The following is a 12,570-nucleotide window of genomic DNA, read 5'->3' on the forward strand; positions in this document are numbered from 1 at the left end:
GTCTACAATTGTTGACAAAAAATTATTGGGAAATTTGTTGGAAAAAATGGAAATTTAGTTCATACAACACAAGGGTTTGAGCATTATAACCGTTAATATATAATACAGAGAGAGACAGCAACGCAACCTCGCTGCATAGCATGGCAGCAGTTAGCCGGGTCATTGCGCAATCCACGGTGAGGCGCATCTGGACAGTAAATTTGAAAATCCAGCGATTTTGAAGAACACATATTCTAAAACTGGAGATGTCAGATGGGATATTTGACCTGCAAATGACCAAATAAATAGAACTACACAACTACAACTTTCCATGAAAGATTTAAAAAAAAATTATAATGGTTGATGAATTTTGAATAGTTCTCACCATCTTTTTCAAAACATTTGGCCTGCTCTGAAGAGCCGCTTTAGCTAGCATATTTATTCGCAAGAATTATTAAAAAAAACAAAAAAGACCCCAATGATATTCTATTTTATGCTGTCACTACATGAAAAGTCAGTTATACCCTCTTAAAAATGCAGTTATTTAATTATTTTTTAAAACTGTGCAGCTTGTGGTTGCATGGAAAGCAGCGGCTGCAATGCTGTCTGAGTTTGTCTGGAAGAACATTGCAAAAGACATTTTGTCAGTCAACATGGCACAGTGTGGCCTTGATTCACTCCAGATTAAACTGGTGCAGGGGGAAGCTCTGGTGAATGATTTATGGGAATGCCATCTAAAGTAGTTTCCATCTGCTCGCTGCTCTGTTACGGGGTTGCCTTAGCTGCTTTATTTGAGATTGGAGCTGGTCGCTAAAACACAGTAATCCAAGAAGAACACCAAAGCAACATAATAAATAAAAACAGTGGCGTGAGCAGCTTGTTTTTGCTGCCTCCCAGTGGCCAATAAAACACTTTAACAAAGTGGGGGAAATGGTAACAATTTGAAAATGGAAAGTTCCAATTATTTACAGCGAATAGCTTCTTTGAAAGAACACTTCACCCTCTTTACAGCACAGGCAGAGATTACCGGGATTACTTTGGAGTTGCTGCTGCTGTGGTTTGGTAACCAGACCCTGGTCGGCGTGTCCGTCTGTCATCAGAGCTGCTTTTCAGGCAGACGAGGGCCCGGCATAATTGCTGTATGTGCCTTCAATCACGTCACGGTTGCTTATGTTCTGCCAGCGCACAAGCAAGATGCCTGCTGGAGATTATCAGGCTGTAAACAAACCCATGTTGAGGCTCAGTCAATAGTCGGGCTTCTTTCATTCCCCGGGATTAGCATTTCCAACAGGCAGCTGCCAGGCTGGGCCCGCTGCTTCTGCCCTGACATTTCTGAGTGAATGGGTCTGGAACTGGGATCAGATAAATGAAATCCTGGACCTATCGTGAGAGACGTCACTCTTACTTGCAATTAAATGTAGCTCTCATAATACACACTGTGTGTTTTATTTTAATTCTGTTTTTTTGGAAATTGGTCTTTACTGGAAGACCTGCTCGCTTGCTTATCTCCAGAAAAAGAAATGGTAAAAAGCGTTTTTGAAAGCTTGCACATTGCAAGGTTGGCCAAATATTAACTTTTATGATGGTGATTATTGTAATTTTATTTGGAAAAGAAGGGGGGGGGGGGGGGTGGAGGCAGGTCTATTGCTGCCAACTTTTTGTTGCGTACGGGGCTCCAGTTTAGCCATAAATGTTCTTTTCCCCCTTGTAGGATTAAAAAACAGTGTTTTATTTATTCACTACAGTATTACCTTTGAGAGAAGTAAAGAAATTTTTAAATAAATGAAGAAAACCCATGATGCATCAATCTGTGTAAAGTTCAGCTCTTGATTAATCAGAGCAACCAGGACCAGCACATTTGTTGAAATAAGAATGGAGCCTAAATACAGCCCATAATAAACAACACAGAAAAACTGATACAGCCTCCATGAGCAGCTAAGGAAACCCTTTCAATGCTGGTAGAAACTGATATTTGAAGTCAGGCGGCCTCGATGCCAGCAGCTCTTTTGAAATGGGATCTTTTTGTGTTTACTTAAGCTAACGTTGCCTTTCTCCGCGTGAAAGAGAACAAACTGTATGGATCAGGGCGGATACTTGATATCATAATGGATGAGCACAGTGTTGCCGCCACTGAAGGCGTTCCAGCCATCAATGTGGAAAATATCCGGAAATTTCACATTTTGACCTATTTGGAGGAGCACCAGGAGCTCAGAACGATTTTAAAATCCATGCGAACCCACAAACCCTCAATTCTCCGCTGAAATAAGTCAGTTTCTGCTGAAAGCATGTTATGGAAGCATTAGATGTAAGGCTTGTTGAAGTCACATGCTGCGCAGGTGTCTCACAGCCCTGTGGCAAAAATGTGTGAGGTCTTTTCGCTTGTAAAAAAAAACAACTTGTGAGTTTTTGGAAAAGGAAGATTTAATGGCTGGCAAAAATTTAAGGGAGAGGCCCCATAAAAGAGACAATTGTACAGTTAATACAGCTGGATGGGCACTAAAAAGAGAGAAAGGTTTGGAGAAAGGAGGCTAAGTGGACACTGCTGTTTGTGCCAACAAAAATGCAGGGCGTGAATCTGAGGCGAACACTTACTGCTGACCTTTAACCTCTCGCCATTCTTGCGAGGGATGTCGAGTGCCTTCAGTAAATCTGGCCGGTCACCTAACTCTGGCGTGCAAATAAGGGACCGCGCATTCTTGAATGTGGGAGCTGGGAGGGACGGGGGCATCTTTCACCATTAAACTGCTACGCCCACAAGCGCGGCTTTGTCCACATGTGTTTGCGTACGTGAAAAGGGGGTCCGGGGGCGAGATGCAATAAGACGAAAACACGTATTGATGGGCAGCAAAAGGTAATAAAATAGGTAGCGCTGTGATCAGGATTCATTCCACTCCATGTGTTTTTGTTTTAGCCGGTTTCCCATGAAAGTAGGCCATGGATCATTCATGGCTTCCCGGTGCCAGAACTTAATTCTTTCTCTCCTTTTCTCTCTGTCTGTCTGTCACACACACACACACACACACACACACACACACACACACACACACACACACACACACACACACACTCACAATGCCCTTTTACCTTCGCTCACGCTGGGAGTAATTCTCCGTGGTGCCGCCCGAATCACCAGAGAAAAAAGGAAGGGAAAAGAATGGGATAAACAGAGGAAATGGGCGAAGATTTCATGTGAATCATGTGCAGGACTTTCATCCCTTTTAAAAGAGTTCTTCACAAATGTTAAAAGTCGCCTCTTGAGCAAAGAAATGCAAAATCAGAAATGAAAAGGTTCGCAGGGAGGCTTTAGGCTGCTTCTGTTACTTTCAAGTCAAAACAAGCTCATCCACGGGGCCGCAGTGTTGCAGCCATAACAGACGGAGGCTTGTTTTCAGCATATTATCGGCTGAGATCAACATTCCCATTTACATCTCCCTCACATGAGTCCAGCCTGATGAGCTTTTGTTGGATCTCAAACTTTCTCCCCTGTTCGTCCAGATCCTGACTCAGTCTTCTGGGGTGAATCGATGCAATAAAACTCCACAAAGGGACTGGACGATCAGTTTTTGGCAATCAAAAACAGTACGCTGCAGTATCTAATCTCCCATCACCTCAGAGCGTTTTAGATGTCAGAGATCTTAATTGCACAAAAGAGTGCTGCCGTTGCTCAGCTGCACGCTCGGAGACGTGAGTCTTTTGATGTTGTGTGTGCGTGAGGTGTCACGGTCGCTGAGGTGGAGCCTTTCACCATGTGCTGGGACAAAAACGCGCACTAACATACTGTAATAAAAGAGCAATTGGGACCTGAGAAGCTCTTTTCATAATTAACTCCACCGCTCTGTCCTTCAGAGCAATGCCTGCAGGGTAATCCCCCCAAAACCAGGGCTGTCACGCAATGTGGCGAGGGGGACGGGCAACCGCGGCGCTCAGGAACGTCAGCTCACTTTCCGGAACACGTGGGCAACTGTTTGTGTGTGTTTTTGTTCATTTAAGAGAAGACACATAGACAGGTGATGGTGAAGGCTTCATTCGCTAATCTTTTTTTTTTATGAAAAACGTAAAAAAAAGCAAAAAAAAAGCAAAAGTGCCATTATTCCTTTTCATTAAAAAAAATAAAGCTCTTATTGCTACAGTGAGGTAAAAACATTCCAGTTTGGTGCATTTTATTTTTCTACAAACAAAATAACAGGACGCACTTTCCCGAACTTCCAGTTCATACAGTTTGTTCTGCACTTATGATTCACTACCTTCACAAATGTGACTTTAACTTAAAAAGAAAGGTTCGAATAAAACACCATAAATACACGGAGAGGCCACAAGGTCCGTCTCTGTTACATTCAGTGCAAAAAGTCTAAGTCAAAGGTCAAGACATGCCACTGTGGTGCCTAAATTTAGTTCAGTGTGTAGCCAAGCTGTCTGTTTTCTTTTCCTCCCGATCCATCTGTCATCCTCGGAATGTGGAAACGTCTTCACCGAGGCCTCAGTCCTTTCCTTATTTCAGCACAAATGAAGACTGCAATGATAAAGCTCGGATCAGCCCGGGACGACAAGCTCAGGCAAATGTCACGTCAAGTTGGATGGTTATCATCTGCTAGCTAGGGGGAGGAATCAAAGCCACTAGAGGGACCTTTGTTCTAACTCTGGAGAATTTAAAGGGATAGAAAAGACTTTAGTCATTGTTCAGGCTGGAGAGGAAGCAGAGCAACATCATCATCACTTTGTTTTCCACCATGACCAAAAGCTTTATATGTACGTTACTGAGCTTTTCCAGCCACACCTACTCTACTTGGTTTTTAGGGGTTTCCCATTAATTAACGGAACCTGGTACCAGGTGCCTGCTGGGCCTCGGATCCGAGAGAAGGGAGTCAATCCAAAAAATGTGACGGGCTGCAGGTTGCTGATTGGTCTTTGCTGGATGAATCATGAGTGTGTTTTTATTATTACTGTAAATGAGGTAAATGGCTTCACGCAAACCAACACCATGGTGCTACAACAACCCCCACCGGCCTACTCATCACGGAAAACAAAAGAATCCAAGTAGAGTCGAGGTGAGTGATGCTAAAACTGTGTAATGGGGAAAATACAATAGCGATACTTGTTTGTATAGTATAGAAATCAGTTTAAAACTTTACGTTTTTGTCATCTCAAGTTAAATTTGAACATCTTGGGCTAATTTAGCTAATGCTAATGGGGAATCCAAAGTGATGAGTGTTGCTGCACATTCTAAAAAAAAAGCAAAAAGCCAAGGTTTGACTTTAGTAGACGGAGGAGACGCACACTCGTGATACTAACACACTCCAAAGACGTGTCAGAAGCTTTTACTTACACAGATAACACTGCACTCACTCACTTCACAGCTTACTTCTTCTTCCCGCCTAATGACATATTTTCAGTTTTTTTCTTCTGTGCCTCATTGAACAAAAAATACACCTTTATGTTAGCAAGCGGTTTGGCAGGTCCATGCAATGGGTGTGTGTGTGTGTGTGTGTGCACGCGTGAGCCAAATGCATAACAGAATTTGCAGTTCAAATAAAACGCTTCGGTTATATGGTGCAGATTCATTTGCATCAACATCTTGTAAAGCTGTCGTCGCGTTTACTACCTATACCACCCCCCCCCCCCCCCCCCCCCAAGCTAAACTGGCAGCACTTGCTGCTAAATATAGTGCACAAAGCAGTTTGTGGCTATTTCAACTGTGATCACCGCATGGGTGTGCAGACTTAATTTCAGCTTCTCTCAAGTCATAAATTTAAAATTACTTTTCAAGAATGTTGCCATGTGAAAACAACCAAAAAAAACCCCAAGTAAGTTGAATTTCAGATGTAATATTTTTTTTGTAATTACGCCTGAGCAACATCTGGGATTAGCATAAGACATTGTAAAGTAATTTATCTGGGTCTCATTTTTAAGAATTAAAGATAAACTTCAGTCTCGTTGGAGCATTTTAGTTTAAAATTTTCACAATATCTTTGTCTGACCTGTAGCTGGACTTTATTTAGCTTCAAGACAATAGACTTGGAGCTTTCTACCAACTCAGAGATCTATTTGGTGCAACCTTTGTCTGGTCCAAACTTGCTACAGGGAACGATAAGTAAGAAAAACAAGGTTTTCTAGGATTGATAGAAATCGAGCTGCAGCGTCCGTCTTATTTGCCTTAATTAGTTGTGCTATGCTAAGCTAACCGGCTGCATCATCGCACAAACACTGAAGCAACATTGATCTTATTTGACCCAGATTCCAAACTGCAGACCTCATGTGACTGATATGTTGCCACGGTTTCTGGAAAACTGAAGCATTTGTTTATAAGGGTGTGATCATTGTCTGAGTTTAACTGCATCTGTGGAAATGGGGCAGCCAAACTTTCCCCCCTCGACGTGTGCGAGTGTTTCACTTTTAGACAGACAGACAGACAGACAGACAGACAGACAGACAGACAGACAGACAGACAGACAGACAGACAGACAGACATATAGATAGATAGATGGGTTCTACCTCGGTCATGGCATCGTCGATCTGTTTCAGTTCTTCGTAGTGGTCTCGGGAGTCTCTCAACGGTTGGACCATGATCTCCTCAATTTGAGGGAAAAGCTGTTGGACGCAGCAACAGCGACGGGCGTCACAATGTGCTGGTTAGAGTTTACTTATGGACGCCGTCCTACCTTCATGACGGTCTCAAACATGGGGATGAGGACGAACTTGATGAAGCCGATCTGAGCGGTGGGCTTTGTGACTTTGTCCCTGTCCATGAATGGGGCCACTGGGAGACCCTCAGACTTTTCCCTGTCGCTCTGGGAGACAGCGGAATCTCGGTAAAAGGGCCCTCCGGCTCATCTCACTGTCGAGTGATGTGAGAGTCACCTGCATGAAGTACTCCTCCAGCAGGCAGTCCACCCAGGGCTCGGCCACCTCGGTGGGCCTCACTTCGTTGGAGATGTCGCAGCACTTGATCAAAACCATCTTCAGCTGGAATAGAAATGCTTTCAGCCCCGTCAATCAATTGTTTTGCACGTTAAATCTCAAAGTGTGCTTGATTGTGGAGCCACAAAGGTAGAGATGCAACAGTTCTTGCTTACACATGTCACGTGTTCTTCGTTGGTGAAGTCAAAGTTGTCCACTTTTTGCTTAAAGGAGTCTAGTATCTCTCCATGCCTGGCCATGTCCGTAGCCAGAATGAGGGTGATAATTCCCTGGATGCATTAAGTCAAACCGCTTGGGCCATTTAAGTAGTGCTCAGTCTGCTACTTGATAGTGATTTGTATGCACCGCTCACCTGTCGGATCTGTTTGAACGCCTCCAGGTCCACGTTTGCAAAGATGTTGCACTCGGGAAGGGAGAGGATCTGGAAGGCCACGGCACAGTGGTGGTTCTCCAGGGGAGATATGTCATTGTAACGCACTGCCAGCTCGGTGCGAGCATTGATTTGATACCTGACAGACGGATAATGCGGGTGGAGGCGTTCATTGAGTTCATATTCCCACTGTGATAGCTGCTCGTTGCAGCCCCCCCCCCCGCTCAACCTTTCCGAACACAATCTTCCAATTCAGCGTGTTTTCATACCTGGGATCGCCGCAATGAACTAACGCTTATAGTCCACTGACAAGTGTAGGGAGAAGGATGTGGAAACGTACTGGGGTCGGTGACCGTCTGTTTTTGGCTGCGCATCCGGACAGAAAAGGGAATCTTACGTGTTGTTGTAGCCAGGGTGGTCCAGGTCGTGACACACAGCAGCTGTCATTAGAATTCCCATGTCCGTGAGCGTCAGCTTCTCCTGGAAAGTAGTGGAAATTACATGTTAAAGCTAAATGTTCTCTTAAGGATGAATTATAGAGCCTTTGTGGTGAAGGGTGAGTGCTGGAGAAGAGGAGGTGGAGGATGATGAAGGGATGGCGCTAAGGCCAAATGAGGAGCACTCGAGTGAAGAAGCACTGCTTTAAATTACCGACTAGGACCTGAGTTCTAAAAAGGTTTAATGGTCATTTATTAACTGATTCCATTAACTGAAGTGGAAAATACTGCAGGTCTATAAAAAGAGCAGTCCAGAACATCATCACTTTAAAAGAAATGACTAATCTAGACTTGGTTCACCCTGGTCCCGCTCACCAGGATTGACCTGTGGTTCCGGGATGAAGAACATGTAAAGATGTCAGTTGTACACGACTGTAATGTGAGCATGGACCTTACCTGCAGGTTGCAGAGGTGAATCATGCCGTACATCATCTGGCTCACGCAGAAGCAGTGGCGGAAGTTATGAAAGGGGTTGTTGCGATAGTTCTCCTGAATCGCCAGCTGTGGGACACAGATGCAGCATTAGGCGACGGGAGAGCGCGGCCCCGTGCACCACTGTCACTCGGGTGTTACCAGCCAGCGTTTTAGCGTGATGGGGTTCATGTTGAACTCCTTCACCAGGCCCAAGTCGTGGTACATGTACTCCAGGCAGCTCAGCATCTGCAGCCACAGAGGAAGGAAGGGATGAACAACGGAATATTGGGTGGGAAGAACCAGCGCCACGCTTTGTCTTCAGACCTCGTTGTGTTCCCAGTGCCAGACGTCAAATGTCGGCTTCTTGAGGGCCTCGACCGTCTCCTGAGACAGCGTGTACTGGATGAGGGAAACCAACAGTTAGCAGACACCCGCGAAATCCACCGAATTCCTTCCAAAGGTGTCCCTGCGAATGTACCTTTGGGTAATTGGGGACATCCCGTCTCGGGGTGACCTTCTTCCCGTCGTCAGAGAAGTTGTATTTACATGGACAGTTGACTCTGAATTTAAAGGGGAAGTTATTTCAGGATAATTTCATATCTCTCGTCTGTAATGAAGAGATGGTTTCTTGTCACCTGCCCCCTCCTCTTGAGGTCATCTCGTCTCGGAGCTTCTTGAGGTCGTTCTTGCACTTCTCAATCTCAACCACCTTCAGTCCCTCCACTGAAACAAGCAGATGGGTCAACTTACAGTCATCTACTGGTGGAGCCCAAAGCCCAGAGGTGAAGATGCTTATGGTGCTTCCAAGCTGTGACCACACCACTTACATTCTACTCTCTTCTCCAGCATTGCCAGCCTGTTGGTGACCTCCGTCTTCAGCTCGTTGATGCGGAATGCTCTGTGAAATGGAGCCAAATGATAGAAACTAAGACTGAAGATGTGGATAAAACGGCGAGACTTTGAAATACAACGAAAGAAACCAAGCGCTCCTTCAGAAACCTGGAAAGTCTCACCAGGGTGCAAATTACCCGACGACGTCTTATGACTTTGCCACAGCGTCATCTTGGTTTGAAAAACTCCATAAACTGTCTTATTGTTTAAAATTTGATCAGAGATTCTTTTGTCCCAGAGGACCATTATCATTCTTCTGGGAATTTGAAAAACCTCAGCTGGTTGGTATCAAAATTACTTGGGGAAAAAACAGTTAACCCTAAAATGTCCTTGAAAAAAGTCCCAAATAATGGGGCAGCACTTTTCCCACTCCCTAGGAAAACATACTTACGGTTACCCTTACTTAATTTCTACAAGCTTGTTTGTGGTTGCATCTTTTATTCTGAAAACTTAAAGAAACTTACTCAAGATTGTAAGAAGACGACTAAACACAAAAGTGTCAGTGGGTCCGGCAGCCGTACACACTCCCCCATATGTTATCAGTTTGGTTTGGATACATTTTAGAAATGCAATCCGCTACATTGCCCTTAAATAAGCACCAAAAATAGTTCAAATGTCTTCTTAAACAATCAGCCTTAGGAATCAGAGCTCAAAGCGAGTGGAGGGTGTGTGAGGTATTTGTGAGGGTATAACATAACATTACGTAACGTAACGTAACGTAACGTAACATAACATAACATAACATAACATAACATAGCATAGCATAGCATAACACAAAACAACACAACACAACATAGCATAGGATAGCATTACTTAGCATAACAGCATAAATGTGCTGTTACCTGCTGAACTGCTCAGCCACCTGGGACAACACGTTCTGAAATATGTCCTCCTTGTCTGCAGACAGAAGAAAACGGTCGACCAGTAATTTGGAACGGCGGTAAAATCCAACATTAATGCTGGCGTTTTAGTCAGGGAAACAGAGTAAAAGGGAATCGGTCGGATCACCTCCCAGTTGACCAGTAGACACAGGGATGACTTTGTAGAGCGAACTGTGGGGGAATCAGAGAATTACAGTCCGGTCATCTCATCCAACATCATCTACATTTACAGTCTGTTACTTTGGAGAGTTGGTGGGCATGGTGGGATCAATGGAGACCAAGGCACCTTCAGGGTCCACCACCATGATGGCAGTGTTCCTGCAGTCAGGAAGAAATTCACGTTTCTTTAGGATTCTGGAATCATATATATTTATAACGAATACATCTGTGATTCTGTGGGTGAGGAGTGGTTTCCATGTGAGAAATAATGAACAAGGAAACCTGGGAATGTTAGACGAGGAACACAAAAGCTCTTTGATGTCACATGGGCTGCAGTGCCGGCTGAACACCACCTGAGAGGAAAACACTGTTTTTTTAATAACTTCCCCAGTTCCAAAACTAACTATATTTACACATAATCCAACAGAATAGGATAGTCTTGTATCATTATTTCCACAGATTTAGGAGGAAACGCCTGGGGTGGTTTCCCTATTAAACCTCAGTCTTAGACGCTGCTCATGTTTCATCTCTGTAATGACGACGGAGCCACGCGGGATCATAAAAAAAAGTTTGGTTTATGCTCTAACTGGGTCAGGTTGGATCAGAAACAAACGAGGAAAAAGTCAACTTGATTGTGTCATTGTGTCTGTCGTGCATTTGGATCATTTCTGGAAATGGGAGTTTATAAACACCCTCCTCTGGATGTTTAAAGTGGTTTAGGTTTATAACATGGCTGCCGATATGCTGCAGAAGTCCCGCGTCTCTAACAGGAGCAGGTGCAGCAGACACATGTTCAGGTCCAGGCCGGAGGGCCGGTGGCTCTTCAACAGACATGTGTCAAGGCCAGCTCTCTCCTTAAGCACTCTACATCATCGTCATGTGATTCAGAAGAAATCTCAACATGTTTGGAACAATGAAATGTCTCATTCCACCCTCCGATATTACTGTTTGCTCTCCAGTACTGTGCTCATGTAACACCTGAGTTTGTTACCATTACAATTATGAATTCTTATCTGTTAAAGCACAAATAAAGACAGACACATGTCCCAGTTTTATCCTTTCATCACATCTGCAGGGTAAGAGAAATCAGTGAAATGAAATCATCCTGCTGCTGTCAGTGGAAATGTATTATTGTCATGCAATACTAAGTGAGTAGGTTTAGAATTTATAACAGGAAGTGTGTCTTTTTTGTTCAATTTACAGCAATTAGTCGTCAAATAGAAAAGTCAGCTATTTAAATCGTAAAACTAAAGATTGAATTGTCTTGATTAAGAGTGTAAACAGTCAGATGGGAGTAAAAATATCACTTTTCTGTTAAAATCGGGCCCACCTTTTGAACTTTCCCATCCACATCCAGGTAAATGGTTCGGGGAGCATAGGAGGAGGAGCTGGAGCCCATGTTGACCTCCCTCTCCTCTCTTACACACCCGGGAAATTCTGACGGACGAACCTGACGACTCAAAACCCAACGAGAACCACAAAGTGACGTTGCGCAACGATAAAACAGTATAAGTAGGAGAAGATTATTATGGCAGATTATTAGACTATTAGGTTTTTAAACGAAGGGGGAGGGGAATGCCAGAAATGAAAGTCAAAGCAAAGAGAAATGCAAATACCAAGATTTTTGGATGAATTGCAGCTCAACTGGTCGTCTGCCTGCGTGACTACAGCTGGTATTATTTGGTGAAGAGGTTTTGATTTAGCAATCAAATCTTCTTTAGGCAGACAAAAATAAACGTATAGTGGACGCGTTTAACTCACAGTGTCAGCGATGCAGCTTCCCGTCCCCTGCGGAGAACTGGAGGTGATGTCCCAGGTGCTCTGGATGCAGCTGACTCACACGCAGACGTGCACAGAATCAAACACACACACACACACACACACACACACACACACACACACACACACACACACACACACACACACATGGAGGCACAGACAGAGGGAGAGCCAAGAGGGGAGGAGAGAGAAAGAGAGAGAGAGAGAGAAAAAGAGAGAGAGGAAAATGTAGTGATGGATAAGCAGAGGGAGGGAGATGGAGGGGCCTGATGCGTGGTGAAACAACCGGTGCACTTACTGGTTGCAAGGGGATGGTTGCCATGGGAAATGAATCAGATCTGAGCTGTGTATTGAAGGGTCCTGGGCTCATCTGAGATGGTCTGACTGTATTATGGAGGAAAAATCTGGAGCATCATGACATCACCTGAGACCATATCGAAGCTGTATTACCAGTATGCTGCACAGATAAGGGCTGTACTGGTTGGTAGCTGGGGGGAGGGTGGGAAATATCTGGGTTTGGTGGAAGAGAAGAACTCGCTCATTTGCTATTTTATCGCCTGACTATTCGACCTTTGATTTAAATGGGCCTCTCTCTCTCTCTCTCTCTGTTTGATTCTAGTCCAGCCTGTTCAAGTGTGTGTGAGTGTATGTGAGTGTGCATCCACTTGTTGATTTCCATTGTTGA

The 12,570-nt window shown here is 44.3% G+C and overlaps 1 protein-coding gene across 5 annotated transcripts; it reads right to left on the reverse strand.

Moving 5' to 3' along the window:
• Nucleotides 1-4,109: 4,109 nt before the first annotated feature.
• pde9ac (phosphodiesterase 9ac) lies at nt 4,110-11,966 on the reverse strand. 5 transcript variants are annotated; one of them, XM_029844347.1, is made up of 21 exons: nt 11,868-11,966; nt 11,723-11,776; nt 11,437-11,563; nt 10,389-10,459; nt 10,188-10,265; nt 10,075-10,118; nt 9,909-9,963; nt 9,003-9,073; nt 8,811-8,898; nt 8,654-8,735; nt 8,500-8,574; nt 8,335-8,421; nt 8,158-8,262; nt 7,662-7,744; nt 7,247-7,403; nt 7,050-7,163; nt 6,835-6,939; nt 6,636-6,764; nt 6,469-6,564; nt 5,327-5,379; nt 4,110-4,489 (listed from the first exon to the last, which is right to left on the reverse strand). In XM_029844347.1, exons 3-20 carry the CDS (start codon nt 11,503-11,505, stop codon nt 5,335-5,337), a joined length of 1,554 nt encoding a protein of 517 aa, XP_029700207.1. In that variant the 5' UTR covers nt 11,506-11,563; nt 11,723-11,776; nt 11,868-11,966; the 3' UTR covers nt 4,110-4,489; nt 5,327-5,334. The 5 variants fall into 5 exon arrangements, with proteins under 5 accessions (XP_029700207.1, XP_029700205.1, XP_029700206.1 ...); XM_029844345.1 differs by having other exon boundaries at nt 5,327-5,385; XM_029844346.1 differs by having other exon boundaries at nt 5,303-5,379; nt 11,868-11,965.
• Between the last annotated feature and the right edge of the window lie 604 nt (nt 11,967-12,570).

This window comes from Takifugu rubripes, chromosome 11 (assembly GCF_901000725.2).
Source record: "Takifugu rubripes chromosome 11, fTakRub1.2, whole genome shotgun sequence".
Taxonomy (NCBI): Eukaryota; Metazoa; Chordata; class Actinopteri; order Tetraodontiformes; family Tetraodontidae; genus Takifugu; species Takifugu rubripes.

What these genes read in the sequence shown, in the direction of transcription:
- pde9ac (XM_029844345.1), bottom strand. Translation starts at nt 11,505, where the DNA reads ATGGGCTCCAGCTCCTCCTCCTATGCTCCCCGAACCATTTACCTGGAT. An exon ending in CGTTCAAACAGATCCGACAG is followed by an intron (nt 7,164 to 7,246) that starts GTGAGCGGTGCA and finishes TAATGCATCCAG; the next exon opens with GGAATTATCACCCTCATTCT. An exon ending in TCGACGATGCCATGACCGAG is followed by an intron (nt 5,386 to 6,468) that starts GTAGAACCCATC and finishes TTGTTCAATGAG; the next exon opens with GCACAGAAGAAAAAAACTGA.